Here is a 21,648-nt window from a genome sequence, read left to right as displayed (position 1 = left end):
AGACCAGACGCTTGACATCTGCAGAGCCAGAGTGGGTAAGAAGTTTGTTAGAAAGGGCTCGACATCTTTTTCTTTCGTAGCCAAGAATGGTATTCTTTACCGACAATACTTCCTGTCCCCTGGTAAGATCATCGAACAAGCCATAGTCCCGAAGTCCCTGAGAGGCCAAGTGTTACGTTTGGCTCATGAAAATGTCATGTCAGGTCATCAGGGTGTCAAAAAAAACAATAGATCGAGTTCTGGACGCCTTCTACTGGCCCGGGGTACAAGAAGATATCCGCAGATATGTCCGATCATGTGACGCCTGTCAAAGGACTTTACCGAAAGGCAAGGTGGGCAAGGTGCCTCTAGGGCGTATGCCGTTGATCGACACCCCTTTTGAACGTGTGGCGGTCGACATCATTGGACCGATAACTCCAGCCTCGGCAAAAGGCCATCGGTATATTTTGACTCTTGTGGATTTCGCCACTCGCTACCCTGATGCAGTGCCTTTGACAGCAATTGACTCAGCTACAGTGGCCGAGGGACTTGTCGAGATGTTTTCTCGCATTGGTTTTCCACGAGAAGTCTTGGCTGATCAGGCATCGTGCTTTACCTCAGATCTAATGAAGGAGGTGAATGAACTACTGGCAGTCAAGCATCTTAGCTGCACTCCATACCATCCTATGTGCAACGGGATGGTAGAGAGGTTTAATGGAACACTCAAGCAAATGCTCCGCAAAATGGTTCAAGAACAGCCTAAATGTTGGGATCGCTTGCTAGCACCTCTTTTGTTTGCTTATCGTGAAGCCCCACAAGCAAGCTCCGGGTTCTCACCATTTGAACTTATTTATGGCCGACATATTCGAGGACCTCTGAGCATCCTGAAAGAGCTATGGACTCATGATCAGGAGAACGAAGAACTTAAGACGACGTACGGATATGTCCTGGATTTAAGAGAGCGAATTGAGAAGACACTGGAGCTGGTACGACAAAACCTGAGCCGAGCACAGGTGTCGCAGAAAAGGTATTACGACCGCCACAGCAAGCAACGGGACCTGAAAGCAGGTGACCGTGCATTGATCTTGCTTCCCACAAGCAACAACAAGTTATTGATGCATTGGAAAGGGCCGTTTCCAGTCGTAGAAAAGAAAAACGACTATGACTACTGGCTGGACCTTGGACACAGCAAAAAACTTTTCCACATAAACATGCTGAAAAAGTATGAAGAACGCCGTGAAGAACAGCTTCCTCAGACATCATCTTTTGTCGTTCTGGAGGAAGAGGAGTCTGAGAAACCACTACCAACTTTCAAAGTACAGGGTAGCTGCGGTATTGACTCCATAAAGCTTGGAGATGAAATCGGGGAGCGACAGCGGGTGGAGATACGGGCCATCTTAAGTACCTACGAAGATGTATTCTCGGAGATCCCAGGTAAAACAAACCTTGTGGAGTGTCGGTTACAAACGACCAGTTCAGAACCAGTTAACACCCCACAATACCCATTGCCATTCTCTATGAAGGAAGTCGTTGAAAAGGAAGTGCAAGACATGTTGCAACTTGGCATTATAGAACCCTCAGAGTCACCATATAATTCTCCTTTGGTACTAGTCAAAAAGCCAGACAATGGCTACAGGGCCTGTATAGACTTTCGCCGTATAAACAATGTTCTGGTATCTGATGCAGAACCTATACCCAGAACTGATCACTTGTTTGCCGAAGTGGGAACAAAGAAATGGTTCTCGAAGTTTGATTTAACTAAAGGATATTGGCAGGTTCCTCTCGCAAAAGACTCGCAGCAAAAGACCGCCTTTTCAAGCCAATCAGGGCATTATCATTTCCTGTATATGCCTTTTGGCATCAAGACCGCATCCGCGGTCTTCACTCGTCTGATGAGAAAGTTATTGCTTGGAATACCCAACGTCGTTCATTACATAGACGACGTACTGGTGGCTACCACTACGTGGGAAGAACATCTAACAACTTTGAAGCAATTTTTTGCCAGGATACGACAAGCCGGACTAAGGATCAAGCCACAGAAATGTGAAGTGGCTATGAGCACAGTCACCTTTTTGGGACATCGATTGGGAGACGGCAACATACGGCCAGTCGAAAGCACGATACAGAAGATCACCTGTGCTTCTAAGCCTGAAACAAAGAAGCAACTCCGGTCATTCCTTGGACTGGCTGGCTATTACCGTGACCTGATACCTCGGTACGCCGAGAAAGCACAGCCGCTCACTGAGATGACGAGGAAGATGGAGAAAAACAAGATTACGTGGACCACGGATAGAGAAGAAGCGTTTGAATCACTCAAAAGGGCTTTGTCTTCTGGGCCAATCGTCAAAGCACCCGATCTGAAAAGAGAATTCGTGCTTCGGTCTGACGCCTCTGATTCTTGTATAGGCGCTATCCTTATGCAAGAGCATGATGGCATCCTCCACCCTGTGTCATATGCCAGTCGTCAACTTCAGCCTCGCGAAAAGAGATACTCAGCAATCGAGAGGGAATGCTTAGCGTTGGTCTGGGCGATAGAAAAGTATCATGTTTTTCTGTACGGAACGTCATTTGTCGTACAGACCGATCACCAACCACTGCAGTATCTCTTAAGGGCAAAACACCTGAACAGTAGGGTATTACGGTGGAGCCTCGCGTTACAAGAATATTCATTCCGAGTCGAGCACATTAGAGGCTCTGAAAATGTCGGCGCAGATTATATGAGCCGGTTGTGAATTTTTACGTTTTCTCGAGACAAGCGACTACTTCAAGTTGTTTGTTTGTTAAGGACATCTTGTGAATGGACGACGCGTGGTGACTTCTCGCGCACTGAACTGCAGTTTATTTTTCTTCGCAAAAGAAACTTTTCAAAGGGGGGACTCTTGTTGTGAGTGAAGTGCGCGAGTCAAGTGACTTTCAAATTTGGCGCGTAAGATGAACTACTGACAATGTGTGCAAGATGGCGTATTGCGCCAGTGCGGCGAACACTGGCGATTGGAAAAAGAAGAAAATTCAAGGGAATGGGAGAAAAATCCAGAGCCAGGGCATCGAAGAACGAGGAAGAAGAGATTCGGGCTCGTGCTTGGAAGAAGAAGGCTAGGGTGCGGCGTGCGACCTCGTCGGGTGCGAGTACCTCCGGGGCGTCAGGGCATCCACCTAGCTGGCGACTGTTTCCACGGGGTCCTGGTGACCATTCAACCGCAGCGGCTATTGGCGAATCCTTGGCAAGACCTTGGTCTGATGTTCGAGCGGAAGACAGCGCAGCAGATGACGTCTACCGAGAGCGGGAGCAAGCCGTCGGGCTACGGGCCCGAGCTTATGCACTCTCACCACGGCAGCTTCCCCAATGGACCATTGAAGGGCGTGAACCGCTGGTGAGCCGTATCCGTCTTCTTTCGCGTCCGGACTCAAACACGAGGACTTTAACGAAAAGGACTGTTTAGACTCTTAGAGGTTTCCGCTCGCTAACGAAACTGACAGTGCTAATTAGTTAACATTTTTCTGATCTTAGTATTTTCCTTTTTGTGTTTTTTTTGTGTGTTTGTGAAAGTACAATTTTTTTTGCAAATCAAACGCTCACTTCCTTTTCTCGTGAGAGAATAACGTTTCACAGCTAGCTCGACTGGCTTTATTTACTGAACCTGTCACAGTCCCCTCCCAGCCCCTCCACTACTTCGCTGAAGCTGGGCCTTGCGACAAATGAACCAACCGAACCTGGTTTTTCCAAACTTGCTTGCTCTTTCTTCCCTGCAGTTCTGGTTGCCGGTTCCCTACTGTTCTCTCCGTAGGCCGCTCCTCTGTTTACCTTGGCTAGTGCTTCCTCGACGGACTTCAGCTTTTCTCACATTGCCCTCGTTTTCTCTTGCTCTGTCGCCAACGCAGTCTCGAGCTCAGTGATTCTCATCAACATGTCACTCTGGGTAACCATCATTTTCTCCATTTTTTCGTCGACCTCACATTGCCTAGTCTTCACGTCAGTCTCTTCTCTTTTCGCTTCTACACTTGGGTCCACTTTAAAACCAACCACACATCCTGAACACTTCACAGTCTTTTTAACCATGTCTTTCCAACACCAATTGTTCTATGACTTGTCTCACTCGATAATTACAAAACTCGAGCCCTGCCCTACGAAAAAGAGAAAGTCCAAGCTCTACTACTAAAAATTGCGTGTTCAATGTACGTGCGCCTCCCCCACGGGTGGCAAAAGAAAAAGAAAAACAACAAAAAGTAAACACACACACAAACTAATAAATACCTGGTGACTGACCCCCGAAAAAGCCGTACAATAAAATAAGTGCTAGAGAAATTTTAACTGCTGCCCTATAATTATAAAGACAAGCTCAAAACATGCAAAACAACTTATCTGTGCAGTCGATCGGGAGCGCTCAAAAAACACGTCCATCCATCGTGACAGTCCGAACCGAACTGGATGGATGGATGAATGGATGGATGGATATGGCTGTACACTTTAGATCGGGCGGTGGCTAGCGCCACCAAGCCGTAATACCCAATGAACCAAAAACTATATTTATTTTTTTCCTTAAAACGTGAGCTTGAGGATTCGTACTTTGCAGTGAAGAGTTTAATTTTCACTCGTGCCTTGACTTTAGCCACCAATCAGATAACCTCCTTCTAGTTAAGTCTACCCGCTTAAAGTTTATTTTACCCTCCCGATCCCTAAACCCCAGTGCTTTGAAAAACTCTGCGCCATCATCCTGAACTATAGGGTGAAGCCCTTTACAGAACATTATCAAGTGTTCGGCAGTTTCTTCTTCCTCTCCACACGCATTGCATACTGTGTCTACCCCTTCGTATTTGGCCCGATATGTCTTGGTTCACAGTATCCCGTCCTGGCCTCAAACAGTAGAGAACTACCCCGAGTATTAACATAGATCCTTTCTTTGGCAATTTCCTGCTTAAAAGTTCGATAGATATCTAGAGTGGACTTTTTAATCATGCCCATTCTCCAAATGTCAGTCTCCGTTTCCTTCACTTTCTTCTTAATCGATAGTTCTTTTTGGTTTGGCCACCTGCTGTTTTCTAAGTATTTACCAGTCAACTTCCTGGTTCGCTTCCTCCATTTTGTATCAACATTCTTCATGTACAAGTAGCTGAAAACCTTCCTAGCCCAACGCTCTTCCCCCATTTCTCTCAATCGCTTCTCAAATTTTATCTTGCTGCTAGCTTCCCTGCCCTCAAATGATGTCCATCCCATATCACCTTGTACTCCCTGATTTGGTGTATTCCCGTGAGCTCCTAAAGCAAGCCTACCTATTCCACGTTGCTTGATTTCTAATCTTGCTTGAACTTCTGATCTCATGCACAAGACCACATTCCCGAACTTCAGCCCAAGAACCATGACCCCTTTCCATATTCCTCTCACAACATCATTCCTATTGTAATTCCACAGTGCCCTAATATTCACGACTGCTGCATTCCTGTTACCTTTAGTCGTCACGTATATTTCGTGTTCCCTCAGATACTCGGTCCCATTGCTTATCCATACGCCCAGATATTTGTATTATCTGTTATCTCTAGCGTGACTTCCTGTATTCTAAGCTCACTACCTTCGTTGTCATTGAAAATCATGACTGCTGATTTTTCCTTACTGAATCTAAAATCTAACCTATCTCCCTTATTACCGCAGATGTCCATCAATCTCTGCAAATCTTCGTTGTTGTTGGCCATTAGCACTATATCATCTGCATACATTAATGCTGGTAGTGCCTGAATAATAAGTTTTCCTTGTTTGACTAAAGAGAGGTTGATGCCCAGTCCACTTCCCGCTAATTTTGCCTCTAATCCGTGTAGGTACATCATGAATAATAAGGGTGACAAGGGGCACCTCTGCCTAAGCCCCCGTTTTACCTCTGCAGGCTTGGATACCTGTTTTTCCCACTTTATAACTACCTTGTTACCTCTATAGACACCCTTTAAAAGATTAGTGACTACATGTTCCACGCCTAGTGTGTCCAGTATTCCCCACAATTCCTTTTGAACCACGCTATCGTACGCTCCCTTGATATCCAAGAATGCTAGCCACAGGGGCCTGTGTTCCTTTTCTGCTATTTCGATGCACTGCGTCAGTGAGAACACATTGTCTTCCAACCTCCTGTGTTTCCGAAACCCATTCTGCAGTTCCCCCAGCACCCCCTCATCCACTATCCATGCCTGCAGTCTTTCCTTTATAATCTGCATCGCCAGCCTGTAGACCACTGATGTCACTGTTATAGGACGGTAGTTGTTTATGTCAGATTTGTTCCCCTTTCCTTTATAGATCATGCTCATCCTGCTAAGTTTCCATCCATCGGAAACATCACCATCGATTATTATTTTCCTCACTGCCTCTCTCAAAGCCTGCTTAGACTTCGGACCTAATGTCTTTATCCGCCTAATAGGAATGACATCTGGGCCTGTTGATGTACTATTAGGAACCCTTTTCTCAGCCCTTTCCCACTCTTGTTGTGAAAATGGAGCCATTGCACCACTTGATTCGTCCTTGTCTATTGTGGTGCATAAAGTACTTTTTTGTTGAAATTTTTCTGTCACCCTTGTTCTTATATATTCAATAGCTTCGTCCTCTTCTAGCCTAGCACCTTGGGCTGTAGGTATAAAACTCTGCTCTAGGCTCGTCTCATTTCTTAGGGAGTTTAGATGGTTCCAAATGTTCGCAGCTGCCTTTCAATCTTTTTTATGTACTTCTGCCAGCCACTGAGCTCCCTTCCTTCTAATCTTTTCATTGATCAGAAGGGATGCATCCCTTCTACCGCTTAGAAAGGTTGCCCATTTTCTTTCAACATCATCTGTCGGTTCACCCCGCTGCTTAGCATGTCTGTGTTCCCTAGATGTTTCCTGACGTTTTGCTATGGCTCTCTTAACTTCCTCATCCCACCAACTTTTGGGTGTGTGTCTTCTTTTCCTGGGTGACTTGTCACGCGTCTTAGCAAGCTCTAGCTCAAACAGTCTAATTAGATTCGTGTATGTCCACACTGTCTTATTATCCTCCGTGATTACTTTCTCAATTTGTTTAGTGGCTATTTCAATTTGCCTTTCTGGATAAACATTTTCCTGTAGTTGCTCATCTTGTCTCCTTCCCACTTTCACTGCTCTTTCAAAACTTGGCTTGGTACGTTTGTGATCGCTACACAGACTTCTGGAGCCACCTTCATCTATGTGCATTCCCCTGAGCTTATCATACATCCTGTGTGACATCAGTGCATAATCTATCGTCGACTGAAGCCTTCCTACCTCCCGTAATATTTGCCCTTCACACTTCTCGGTACTGTTGCAAATGATCAAATCAAGCCTTTCACACATATCCATGATCACTTTGCCTATCGGGTCGGTATACCCATCTATATCTTCTATGTGTGCATTCATGTCTCCTAGTATAATTATCTCGCACTCTCTTCCTAATTCCTGAATGTCCTTTGATATACACTCTACCATTGCCTGGTTTTCCTCTCTGGCCTTTGCTCCCGTCCACAAGTACACGAAACCAAGGAGTGTCATTTGACCTGCCACTTTCCCTTTTAGCCATAAATGTTCCTTGCACTCCTGCTTGACCCTTTGCCAGTCTGTACTTTTATGAATGAATGCCCCAATACCACCCCCCTTTCTGCTGCCTTCTGTTCTATTACAATATTCCCACGCGTAGTCCGCAGTGTTAGGAGGTTGTTCCATGTCCCTGAGATGTGTTTCTACAAAACCGTATACCACCGGCCTCTCTTCCCTTAGCTGTTCTTCTATCTCTTCCCACTTCAGCCTGGTCCTACCATTCTGCATGTTAATATACCCTATGTCTGAATTGGCTCGGCGCTCGTGGCTACGTCTATTTATGCCCCGGACTCTACCTATCTTAGATATTGGTGCTACTTTGGAATCGTATCTGTCCATACCACCTGTCGAAGAGTCTCCCTGGTTGTTTTCCTCGGTACTAGCTATCCTGCACCCCGAAGGGCTCGCTTGCCCCCCAAAAAAGCTACTGCGCGTCCTGCAAGTCGCCAACCCACCTCATGACCTAGCCGCCCATCAAGTGAATTCTGTTTCGTTGAAAACCCCCCCACCTATGCACCTTTCTGTATGTTTCCACCACCTCAAAGCCTTTCTCTCGACTCATCCGCCATATCTCTTGGTCTGCGTTGACCACCGCTCTTTGCAGGTTGCTATCACGCACCGGTACCTCCGGTATCGTGCATATCACTACCTGTACCTTAGGAGAAGTGGCGCGTATGTCATCGACGCCTTTCGCCAGTGTGGCTGCTAGTCCTGCTGCATCTTCATTTAAGACATTGTTTAAACCGCCTAAAATTATCACGAGGTTTCATCTATCAGCTGTCGTTTTGAGCTTTGCACTCGCTTGTTTGATGACTGCTTCCAGCTTGCGTCCTGGGAACGCCCTTACTGCAACCCTCTTGTCACCTCTTACCCTCTCTTTGATGGCTTCTGTGCATCGATTTAAATTCGAGTCCCCAGCGATTATCACATGCTGTGACTTTTCAGCTGGAGCGTTCTGCACCTGGGGGCTACTTGCACCTGTGACGCCGGCTGCTTTGTTCCCTCTCTGCCCCACCACTACCTCGCTGAAGCTGGGCCTTGCGACAGTTGAACCGGCTAAACCTGTTTTTTCAAACTTGCTTGCTTTTCCTTCTCCACCGTTCTGGTTGCGGGTTCCCTACTGTTCTCTCCGTAGGTCGCTTCTTTGTTCAGCTTCGCTAGCGCTTCCTCGGCGGACTTCAGTCTTTCTCCCATTGCCCTCGTTTTCTCTTGCTCTGTCGCCAACGCAGTCTCGAGCTCGGCGATTCTCAGCAGCAGTTCACTCTGGGCAACCATCATTTTTTCCATTTTTTCCTCGACCTCACATTGCCTACACTTCGCGTCAGCCTCTTCTCCATCCGCTTCTACGCTTGGGTCCACTTTCAAACCCACGTACTCGATAATTACTAAACTCGAGCCCTGCACTACGAGAAAAAAAAAGAAAGTCTAAGCTCTACTACAAAAATTTGTGTGTTCAATGTACGCGCACCTCCCCCACGGGTGGCAAAATAAAAAAACAAAAAATTCAAACACACACACCCGCACTAACTAATAAATACCTTGTGACTGGCCCCCGAAAAAGCCGTACCATAAAATAAGTGCTACGAAGATTCAACCGCTGCCTTAGAATTATAAAGACAAGCTTAAAACATGCAAAAACACTTATCTACGCAGTCGATCCGGAGCGCTCAAAAAACCCATCCATCCACCTTGACCGCCCAAACTGGATGGATGGATGGATGGATGGATGGATGGATGGATGGATGGATGGATGGATGGATGGATGGACGGATGGACGGACGGATGGATGGATGGACGGACGGACGGACGGACGGACGGATGGATGGATGGATGGATGGACGGACGGACGGACGGACGGACGGACGGACGGACGGACGGACGGATGGATGGATGGATATGGCTGTACCCTTTAGATCGGGCGGTGGCTAGCGCCACCAAGCCGTAATACCTTATGAACCAAAAACTATATTTATTTTTTTTCCTTAAAAAGTGAGTTTGAGGATTCGTACTTTGCAGTGAAGAGTTTAATTTTCACTCGTGCCTTGACTTTAGCCACCAATCAGATAACCTCCTTCTAGTTAAGTCTACCCGCTCAAAGTTTATTTTGCACTCCCGGTCCCTAAACCCCAGTGCTTTGAAAAACTCTGCGCCATCATCCTGAACTATAGGGTGAAGCCCTTTACAGAACATTATCAAGTGTCGGCAGTTTCTTCTTCCTCTCCACACGCACTGCATACTGTGTCTACCCCTTCGTATTTGGCCCGATATGTCTTGGTTCGCCGTACTCCCGTCCTGGCATCAAACAGTAGAGAACTACCCCGAGTATTATCATAGATCCTTTCCTTGGCAATTTCTTGCTTAAAAGTTCGATAGATCTCTAGTGCGGACTTCTTAATCATGCCCATTCTCCACATGTCAGTCTCCATTTCCTTCACTTTCTTCTTAACCAATAGTTCTTTTTGGTTTGGCCACCTGCTGCTTTCTAAGTATTTACCAGTCAACTTCCTGGTTCGCTTCCTCCATTTTGTATCGACATTCTTCATGTACAAGTATTCATTCATTCATTCATTCATGTTACCCTACAGGCCCCAGAAGAGCATTGAGTAGGGGGGGTTACAGAAAAATCACAATAACATAAAGCATAAAAAGAAATATATCGAAGAAAACAAAGAAAATTGCACAATGGAAGGGAGAAGAACAAACACTATAAGCAAATGCAGCAAAAAACAAAATGAAAAAAAAATAAAGCATCTGTATACAAAATCAAGAGAACATATAAATTTGCAGTAGCTCACGAAATTTGGCCGGATCTCTCACAGAAACAATTTCATCCGGAAGGCTATTCCAAATTGCGATGGCGCGTGGCAATGCAAAATTATTGAATGACTGAGTGTTGCCGAAGGTGCGTCTGAAACTGAGATGATTATGAAGTCGACTAGATGTACGCGAAGGAATGTCAAGCGATAGACGACTGGTCCACGAGTTGTAGTAGTACTTATGGAGGAGGCATAGACGGGTGACAGAGCGGCGGGAATCCAAGTTAGTAAGGGTAATATCGCGTTTGATTTGGGTGATGCTGGAGTGGCGGTTATACATTGAATTGATGAAGCGGGCTGCACGATTTTGGATGGATTCCACTTTATCTATTAGGTATTGTTGATGCGGAGACCAGATCGATGAAGCGTATTCCAGCTGAGGACGTACAAACGTTTGGTAGGCCTGCTGCCGAATGGTAGATGGGGAATGATGCAGATTCCGGCGCAAGAATCCCAGAGTTCTGTTTGCTTTCGCGCATATCTTGTCGATGTGAGTACACCAGGCAAGATTAGAACAAAGATGGACACCAAGGTATTTGTATGTAGATGAACAGGGAATTACAGCTGAACAGATAGAGTAAGAAAAGTTAAAAACCGATTTCATACGGGTGAAAGAAAGTACGCAGCACTTAGATGTGTTAAGCGTCATTTGCCAACGGTCACACCACTGATTTATTAAGTCGAGGTCCTTTTGTAAATGTACGTGGTCTTCTTCAGAGTTAATAGTTCTGTACACTACGCAGTCATCCGCGAAAAGACGAATTGAGGAAGAAATGTTACAAGGCAAATCATTAATATAAATCAGAAAAAGAAGAGGGCCTAATACACTGCCCTGGGGCACACCTGATGAAACAAATGAAGTAGACGAGCTGAAGTTATTGACAAATGTAAACTGCTGTCGATTTGACAAAAAATTTCTAAGCCAAGATAATGTTGATGAGTCGAGTTTAAGTGCAGACAGCTTAGCTATTAGGCGACAATGGGCAACTCTGTCAAATGCTTTCGCATAGTCTAAAAAGATGCAGTCAACAGTTTTATTACTATTCATGCCGTTATGTAAATCAGACGTAAATTCTAATAGCTGAGTATCACAAGATAACGCTTTCCGAAAACCATGCTGATTTAGAAAGAAGAAGTTATTTGACTCAAGATGGCTGTATATATGAGAGGTGATGATGTGTTCAAGCAGCTTGCAACAGATGCATGTTAGCGAAATGGGGCGGTAGTTACCGGGTGTGTGTTTGTAACCATCCTTGAATATCGGAATAACCTTTGCTATCTTCCAGTCAGTGGGAAGTTGACCAGAAGATAAAGATTGTTGAAAAATGTGGCATAAAATTTGACTGGAGGAAGCGGACGTGTTTTTAAGTACCTTGGAATTAATATTGTCAACACCACACGATGTAGACAGCTTTAGACCGTGTATAAGTTTAGAAATGCCTTCAACAGGAACAATGATAGGAGACATGAAGCAGTACTCACGATCGGGGACACAGGGAACCGAAGAAAAGTCTTCATTAGTAAAAACCGAGCAAAAAAACGAATTGAAGGTTGAAGCACACTCAGATGCAGATACAGGAACATTATCGGCGTTATGTAATGTAACAATGTCACTGCCACGGTCAGGCGAAATGGCACGCCAAAACTTTTTAGGATTAGTCAGTAAAAAAGAAGACAGGTCGGCGGAAAAATATTTCTTTTTCGCTTCGCTAATCGCAAGACAATAAGATTTTAAACAGTTTCTATACATAGACCATGACTTAGAAGATGATAACCTTTTAGCTGAAGCATATAACCATTTCTTTTTATTTCTGAGCGATCTAAGCGATTTATTAAACGAAGGGTTGGATTTGTCGTTAGAGATTGTTATTAGTGGAACATATTTATCTATGAGGAGCGCTATAAAGTTTCTAAAGGAATTCCAGTTATCCTGAACAGACCTTTTGGTGAATGAGGGAAGAAATGTATTGTGTAGGAAGACATCAAGTTCAGAGTTCATTAGATCGTAATTCGCCTTGCTATAATCCCTGATTACCTTGCGCTGAACACCCGGAAATTTTAGTGGAATAATATTTGAAAACTGTAGAAGGTTGTGATCGCTAAAACCCTCTAATTGCACAATTCTACCTATGGTATGTGGCTCTGTTGTCAGAATAAGATCTAAAATATTAGTATCGCGAGTGGGCTCTGAGACAAGCTGGGTGAAATTAAAGTCAAGGCATAGTTCGATGAATTCACTTGACGTACTGTTCGAAGAAGACGTGCGAGACCAATTAATATCAGGAAAATTAAAATCACCGAATAAGTAAATTTTTCTGGTGGGAAACAGGTCAAGAGCCCTGGAAATACTTCTGTGAAGCTCAGACACGAAAAGGCAGTCAGAGGACGGAGGGCGATAGCATACGCCCATCAATAATTTTCCAGCTAAGGTAGGACAGGCGACCCAGACTATATCGAGGGGAGTGTCAGTATCGACAAGGAAGGAAGATATAGTTCGTTTGATGGCTAACAGCACGCCACCAACCCTTTTATGTGCCCGGTCATGGCGATAAATGGAGTACTGATTTGAGGCATGATATAGCTCAGTGTCGCATACGTCAGCGTGAAGCCAAGTCTCGGTTAGCAATAGAATATCTGATTTACTGTCCTCGAGATATGAATCAAGCAAGACACGTTTCGGTAACAAACTGCGAATATTAGTAAATGATACTGAAAGTGAAGGAGAACATGAAGTAGACGGCTGCTGAGCATTACCACTGCGTAAATCGGCAACTAGCTATCTAGCGGTTACTGCGGTGTCAGAACAAGTGTCATAGATATATGTAGTATTATCGATACGAAGTTTGTCGACATTTAGTTTGAAAGGACAATTCCGTTCCCTAGCAAACTGAAGCAGTTTCCTGCGCGCTTGCCGTGTTGCTTGCGAAAAATCTTCTCTAATAGAGAAGCCAATATTTTTCAGCCGGTGTGCACCGGCGAGGATTGCTTGTTTGTCCTTAAAAAACATAAGCTTAGCAATTATCGGCCTACATTTGTTTGAAGCAAATTTACCCAGCCGGTGCACACGTTCATATTGAGAACTGGTAGTGGTGATCGCTAACTTATCTGAGCATACGGCGATAATTTTCTTTACAGAAGTTTCCCAGCTCTCTTTGTGCTCATCGGGAATTCCAAAAAACAAGTTGCACCGTCGCATTCTATTTTCTGCTTCCTCACACCTTGATACTACTGCTTGAAGCTGATCAGAAATAGAACCAATAGCACCATCAGCAAAGTTGGATGACGGAGAGGCATTAGAAACCAGCTTTGCTTCCAGAGTGGCCACACTCATGGTCAAGCTTTTGATTTCTTTATCAGTAGCATCCTGTTTTTCTTTTAGCCCCTTAATTTCACCAATTATTGTATTCTGACCCGCTTCCAGCCTACGCACTGTATCAAGAACAATTGCGAGTGTTTCCTCGACGCCAGGGCCGGGATTAGATTCAATGTCACCTGAAAGCAACAACAACAACGATGCAAACTTCCGGCGCAGACATGAAAGAAACAGCAATGTACGGAACATCTTATCACGCAAGTCAGGAGGGCACGACACCGCAACAACGCAGTAATTGCAACTTTTTAAGCAGGAAGTATCTTTGAAGTAACCAACCTGAAAATACAGCAGCGGTAAGCGTCCCATCCCTTCAACGGTGTCGTGCCCAACCGAACTGGAGCATGGCTGGCTTATATATCCTACGTCATGGCTTGCGAGGGCATCTGGGAGTGAACCATGTTGCCAGCTGCCAGTAACCGAGGGAACCAAACGTAGCCAACTTTGCACTTTCGGAAACGGAACTGCCTGATCAAGGCAGCGCGGCCAATGTTCGAGAACCCTCGAAGGCAGGTCACCGAGGAACGTAACCGAGGTGTTGTCTGGCAGGCCGCTGTATCCGGAGTCATATTCTGCGATGGCGTTCACGAGAGAACCGTGTCGCGGGCCGCTGGTAGCCGAAGGAACCAGCTCGGACCATCCCTGCACGCTTAGAAGCGGGAGCGGAACTTCATGGCCAAGACTGCACGGCCACCATACGAGAAGCCACGTCGACCAAGCGCTGAGGAACGAAACCTGAAAATACAGCAGCGGTAAGCGTCCCATCCCTTCAACGGTGTCGTGCCCCAATTCAATCTCTGCAAGTAGCTGAAAAACTTCCTAGCCCAACGCTCTTCCCCCATTTCTCTCAATCGCTTCTCAAATTTTATCTTGCTGCTAGCTTCCCTGCCTTCAAATGATGTCCATCCCATATCACCTTGTACTCCCTGATTTGGTGTATTCCCATGAGCTCCTAAAGCAAGCCTACCTATTCCACGTTCCTTAATTTCTTATCTTGCTTGAACTTCTGATCTCATGCACAAGACCGCATTGCCGAACGTCAGCCCAGGAACCATGACCCCTTTCCATATTTTTCTCACAACATCGTACCTATTGTAATTCCACAGTGCCCTATTTTTCATGACTGCTGCATTCCTTTTACCTTTAGTCGTCACGTATATTTCGTGTTCCCTCAGATACTCGGTCCCATTGCTTATCCATACGCCCAGATATTTGTATTTATCTGTTATCTCTAGCGTGATCTCCTGTATTCTACGCTCACTACCTTCGTTGTCATTGAAAATCATGACTGCTGATTTTTCCTTACTGAATCTAAAATCTAACCTATCTCCCTCATTACCGCAGATGTCCATCAATCTCTGCAAATCTTCCTTGTTGTTGGCCATTAGCACTATATCATCTGCGTACATTAATGCTCGTAGTGCCTGATCAATAAGTTTTCCTTGTTTGACTAAAGAGAGGTTCAAGCCCAGTCCACTTCCCTCTAATTTTGCCTCTAATCCTTGTAGGTACATCATGAATAATAAGGGTGACAGGGGGCACCCCTGCCTAAGCCCCCGTTTTACCTCTGCAGGCTTGGATACCTGTTTTTCCCACTTTATAACTACCTTGTTACCTTTATAGATACCCTTTAAAAGATTTGTGACTACATGTTCCACGCCTAGTGTGTCCAGTATTCGCCACAGTGGCGCTCCCTTCAGGCGCCCCGAATGGATGGATGGATGGATGTGGCTGTACCCTTTAGATCGGGCGGCGGCTAACGCCACCTAGCCGTTATACTTAGTGAACTAACCATTACATTTATCTTTTTTTTTCCTTTAAATAATGAAGTTGAGGATTCGTACTTCGCAGTGAAGGGTTTAATTTTCACTCGTGCCTTGACTTTAGCCACCAATCAGATAACCTTCTTCTAGTTAAGTCTACCCGCTTAAAGTCTATTTTGCCCTCGCTGTCCCTAAATCCCAGTGCTTTGAAAAACTCTGCGCCATCATCCTGAACTATAGGGTGAAGCCCTTTACAGAACATTATCAAGTGTTCGGCAGTTTCTTCTTCCTCTCCACACGCACTGCAATTTGTGTCGACCCCTTCGTATTTGGCCCGATATGTCTTGGTTCGCAGTACTCCCGTCCTGGCCTCAAACAAAAGAGAACTACCCCGAGTATTATCATAGATCCTTTCCTTGGCAATTTCCTGCTTAAAAGTTCGATAGATCTCTAGTGCGGACTTCTTAATCATGCCCATTCTCCACATGTCAGTCTCCGTTTCCTTCACTTTTTTCTTAACCGATAGTTCTTTTTGGTTTGGCCACCTGCTGTTTTCTAAGTATTTACCAGTCAACTTCCTGGTTCGCTTCCTCCATTTTGTATCGACATTCTTCATGTACAAGTAGCTGAAAACCTTCCTAGCCCAACGCTCTTCCCCCATTTCTCTCAATCGCTTCTCAAATTTTATCTTGTTGCTAGCTTCCCTGCCTTCAAATGATGTCCATCCCATATCACCTTGTACTCCCTGATTTGGTGTATTCCCGTGAGCTCCTAAAGCAAGCCTACCTATTCCACGTTGCTTAATTTCTAATCTTGCTTGAACTTCTGATCTCATGCACAAGACCGCATTGCTGAACGTCAGCCCAGGAACCATGACCCCTTTCCATATTCCTCTCACAACATCATACCTATTGTAATTCCACAGTGCCCTATTTTTCATGACTGCTGCATTCTTGTTACCTTTAGTCGTCACGTATATTTCGTGTTCCCTCAGATACTCGGTCCCATTGCTTATCCATACGCCCAGATATTTGTATTTATCTGTTATCTCTAGCGTGACCTCCTGTATTCTAAGCTCACTACCTTCGTTGTCATTGAAAATCATGATTGCTGATTTTTCCCTACTGAATCTAAAATCTAACCTATCTCCCTCATTACCGCAGATGTCCATCAATCTCTGCAAATCTTCCTTGTTGTTGGCCATTAGCACTATATCATCTGCGTACATTAATGCTGGTAGTGCCTGATCAATAAGTTTTCCTTGTTTGACTAAAGAGAGGTTGAAGCCCAGTCCACTTCCCTCTAATTTCGCCTCTAATCCTTGTAGGTACATCATGAATAATAGGGGTGACAGGGGACACCCCTGCCTAAGCCCCCGTTTTACCTCTGCAGGCTTGGATACCTGTTTTTCCCACTTTAAAACTACCTTGTTACCTTTATAGACATCCTTTAAAAGATTAGTGACTACATGTTCCACGCCTAGTGTGTCCAGTATTCCCCACAATTCCTCTTGAACCACGCTATCGTACGCTCCCTTGATATCCAAAAATGCTAGCCACAGGGGCCTGTGTTCTTTTTCTGCTATTTCGATGCACTGCGTCAGTGAGAACAGATTGTCTTCCAACCTCCTGTGTTTCTGAAACCCATTCTGCAGTTCCCCCAACACCCCCTCATCCTCCATCCACGCCTGCAGTCTTTCCTTTATAATCTGCATCGCCAGCCTGTAGACCACTGATGTCACTGTTATAGGACGGTAGTTGTTTATGTCAGCTTTGTCCCCCTTTCCTTTATAGATCATGCTCATCCAGCTAAGTTTCCATCCATCGGGAACTTCACCATCGATTATTATTGTACTCACTGCCTCTCTCAAAGCCTGCTTAGACTTCGGACCTAATGTTTTTATCAGCCTAATTGGAATGCCATCTGGGCCTGTTGATGTACTACTAGGAACCCTTTTCTCAGCCCTTTCCCACTCTTGTTGTGAAAATGGAGCGATTGCACCACTTGATTCGTCTTTGTCTATTGTGGTGCAAAAAGTACTTCTTTGTTGAAATTTTTCTGTCACCCTTGTTCTTATATATTCAATAGCTTCGTCCCCTTCTAGCCTAGCACCTTGGGCTGTAGTTATAAAGTTCTGCTCTAGGCTCGTCTCATTTCTTAGGGAGTTTAGATGGTTCCAAAATTTCGCAGCTGCCTTTCTATCTTTTTTATGTACTTCTGCCAGCCACTGAGCTCCCTTCCTTCTAATCTTTTCATTGATCAGAAGGGATGCATCCCTTCTACAGCTTAGAAAGGTTGCCCATTTTCTTTCCACATCATCTGTCGGCTCACCCCGCTGCTTAGCATGTCTGTGTTCCCTAGAGGCTTCCTGGCGTTTTGCTATGGCTCTCTTAACTTCCTCATCCCACCAACTTTTGGGTTTGTGTCTTCTTTTCCGGGGTGACTTGTCACGCGTCTTAGCAAGCTCTATCTCAAAGAGTCTAATTAGATTCGTGTATGTCCATACTGTCTTATTATCCTCCGTGATTACTTTCTCAATTTGTTTAGTGGCTATTTCAATTTGCCTTTCTGGATAAAAATTTTCCTGTAGTTGCTCATCTTGTCTCCTTCCCACTTTCACTGCTCTTCCAAAACTTAGCTTGATACGTTTGTGATCGCTACCCAGACTTCTGGAGCCACCTTCATCTATGTGCATTTCCCTGAGCTTATCATACATCCTATGTGACATCAGTGCATAATCTATCGTCGACTGAAGCCTTCCTACCTCCCATGTTATTTGCCCTTCACACTTCTCGGTACTGTTGCAAATGATCAAATCAAGCCTTTCACACATATCCATGATCATTTTGCCTGTCGGGTCGGTATACCCATCTATATCTTCTATGTGCGCATTCATGTCTCCTAGTATAATTATCTCGCACTCTCTTCCTAACTCCTGAATGTCCTTTAACCCTTTACTTGCCAATGTTCCAAAATTGGAACATACGAAACCTAATTTTTTATTTCCTCTCCAATATATCTCATATTAGTATTTTATGTTCACGCATACTCATTGATGCTTGTGAAAAACATAGCAGTTTTAATTTCTATTATGAACCTACGGAGAATCATTAGATAAATTTTTAAAAACAGGCATATTTTGCACTCCTTGACCACCAGATGTTTGTTGCATTATTCCGCTGGAAAAAGTAATGTTGCAGTGAGCAAAGCAGAACTAAAATATTGGCAAATGGTTCGGGATTACGCGGCAATACAATAAAAAATAACAAAGAAAATCTAGTTTTCAGCTTGAGAGTTTTGTGCGGATGTTCCTTTTTTGGAACATTGGCGTTTCACAGTGTCAAACGCACCGTAGACGCGCGCGAGCATTTCGCCTCGTTCTTTTTCTTTTTCTGCCTTGTCGATGGCGCCCGCTGGGCGGCGCTTGGCAAAAACTTGAACATAAGCTTTCCTGGGCATCATTTTGAGTTTGCCAGACACGTGGAAAGAGCAGCATTGAACTACAGTGCCTAGCTACATCAATCCCTGTGAATGTAGGTAGAAAACTACCTTGCGGCTGGTTTTCTTTTTGTAGTACTGTGCTTTACACCGCAATAACTTTCGTTGTAGGTCACGGCACAACGATTCCTCACTTTGGAGGCAGCAATTGACCTTTTGTTCAGCCTTCCCGATGACGAACGCGAAGGTGCGTCTGTATGCCAATTGCCGCCTGTTGAAGATGGCAATATTACTGACGAGGAGCACGTGAATGAAAACGACTTTTCTGAAGTTGTTACCGATGATGTTTCCGGGCACGTTGAAGTTATGCAATGCAGCGATGAAGACGTTGATTCGTCCTCTGCAAGTTCGAGTCCTGAGCCACGACGAAAGAAACCAGCGGGGCGGCAATTCACTGCTGGAAAAGAACGCAAAGCTTCAACGAATGCTCGGAAAACAAATACTTCAAAGCGCTCCTATACACCAGTATGGGGTGAACATGCCACGTTTGGCAAAACACTTCCCAGCGAGAGTCCTCTATTGTTGCTAGAGGCATTTCCTGATCTTGCAAACATGAGCCCATTTATGCTTTTCAGCAAATTTATTTCTCCGGAGTACCTTGGTTTACTGGCTGAACGAACTGCAAGATACGCACTCCAAAAGGAGGAGGTGGTGGACGTCACAGGAGCGGACATAGGTCAGTTTTTCGGCCTCTTACTTTTCTGCGGGTACCACTCCGTTTCGTCTGAGGGCTCGTATTGGAGCACTGCAGAAGATCTTTGTGTGCCTATAGTCGCGACAGTGATGGCCCGCAATAGGTTCAGGCAGCTGAAAAGGTTCTTTCATGTTGTTGACAACACTCAGTTGAAAGCAGGCGAAAAAATGGGCAAACTTCAGCTGTTTTACGACGAAATCTCCAAATGTTTCCGCCAGTTTGGAGTGTTGAATGAAAGCCTCAGCATCGACAAGTCAATGGTGCCCTATTATGGCCACCACTCGTGCAAAATGTTCATTCGCGGTAAACCAATTCGATTTGGGTACAAAATATGGATGATGTGCTCTTCGACTGGGTACCCCTATGCGATGTAAATATATTGTGGGAGGAACGAGAAGGACGACAAGACACCTCTCGGGATCAGGGTTGTTAGCAAAATGGTATCGGTCCTGGAAGCGCCTGAACATCGCGAAGTCTACTTTGACAACTTCTTCACTTCGCATGGCCTCTTGACGAAACTGGCTGACCAGGGGATTCGAGCTACAGGGACTGTGCGAGATACAAGAACCGGTGGTTGTCCACTGAAGAGCTTGAAAAACATCGAAAAGGAAGAAAGAGGATCTTTCCACTACAAGTGTGACGGGGCAGTCTGCGCATGCAGGTGGAATGACAATGCAGTCGTCACAGTTTCATCTAACCACCTCAGCCAAGAGCCTGTTGGAAGTGCAAAACGCTCCTCACGATGCTCAAACAAAAATGTGGACATTCCTCAACCATAATTGATCAGAAAATACAATGAGGGCAGGGGTGGAGTAGATATAATGGACCGCCTCCTCGGAAGCTATCGACCGAGACTGAGGAGCAAGAAATAGTGGTGGAACCTTTACAGCAATGGTTTGAACATAGCTGTCGTCGCAGGATGGCTCCTCCACTGCGAGATTCACAGGGGTAGTGATGCCGCCATGACGCACATCGCCTTTCGGCGGGACGTCACCATGTCCTTGCTGCAGCTCAAGCAGAAACTCACTGTAAGACCTGGGCCCTGGGTTCATCCGAGATATGAGGACAGAAACACTGATGGCCACTACATCATCTCAACGACTCAGGGAAGGTGCGCGGAATGCAAGAAAAATACGAATCAGTGCCAGCAGTGCAAAAAGCAGCTGCACAAGAAAGGCTTTGCCACTTACCACGGTTTGTGATTTGCTCACGGTATAACAGCCAGTAATATGAAAGAAGAAATTTTAGTAAAGTGTTGTTATAAATATCTATACTTTTCAGAGCCATCGTATGATGCTAAATATTATTCTTCCGTTATCCTGAATAAGGAAACCGGACTGAATAGTCAATAAAAGTTGTTCCAGAGAAAATGTGTGTTTTGCATATGGGAAATGCCAATGTTCCAAAAATGGAACACGCGAAAAAAAATGTTAGTCATTGTGAATGTGGCTGTATTTTTGATCATAGTTAATTTAGAAGGCCAATGCAAATTCTCAACATAAATTTCAGTTTTTTTCCTATTCCTTCATAGTGCGGCATTTAAAAGGTTAATATACACTCTACCATTGCCTGGTTTTCCTCTCTGGCCTTTGCTCCCGTCCACAAGTACACGAAACCAAGGAGTGTCATTTGACCTGCCACTTTCCCTTTTAGCCATAAATGTTCCTTGCACTCCTGCTTGACCCTTTGCCAGTCTGTACTTTTATGAATGAATGCCCCAATACCACCCCCCCTTCTGCTGCCTTCTGTTCTATTACAATACTCCCACGCGTAGTCCGGATTGTTCGGAGGTTGTTCCATGTCCCTGAGATGTGTTTCTACAAAACCGTATACCATCGGCCTCTCTTCCCTTAGCTGTTCTTCTATCTCTTCCCACTTCAGCCTGTTCCTACCACCCTGCATGTTAATATACTCTATGTCTGAATTGGCTCGGCGCTCGTGGCTACGTCTATTTATGTCCCGGACTCTACGTAT

At 45.0% G+C, this 21,648-nt stretch overlaps 1 protein-coding gene across 2 annotated transcripts in view; it reads right to left on the bottom strand.

The window, feature by feature from the left end:
- Window positions 1-21,648, bottom strand: part of LOC142776506 (uncharacterized) — a 243,424-nt gene that overhangs the window by 60,153 nt on the left and 161,623 nt on the right. The window contains exon 7 of one of the 2 annotated variants that reach the window (XM_075880302.1): window positions 14,029-14,454. The exons of the other annotated variant lie outside the window; for it this stretch is intronic. Within the exon in view, the coding sequence (XP_075736417.1) occupies window positions 14,370-14,454 (85 nt within the window). The 3' untranslated portion in view covers window positions 14,029-14,369. Of the gene's footprint in view, window positions 1-14,028; window positions 14,455-21,648 lie in introns of those variants that run through there. 2 annotated transcript variants of the gene reach the window in all.

Source organism: Rhipicephalus microplus, chromosome X (genome assembly GCF_043290135.1).
Source record: "Rhipicephalus microplus isolate Deutch F79 chromosome X, USDA_Rmic, whole genome shotgun sequence".
In the NCBI taxonomy this organism is placed as follows: domain Eukaryota; kingdom Metazoa; phylum Arthropoda; class Arachnida; order Ixodida; family Ixodidae; genus Rhipicephalus; species Rhipicephalus microplus.
The sequence above is the reverse complement of the archived record's forward strand: the minus strand, read 5'-3'. Positions and strand labels throughout refer to the sequence as shown.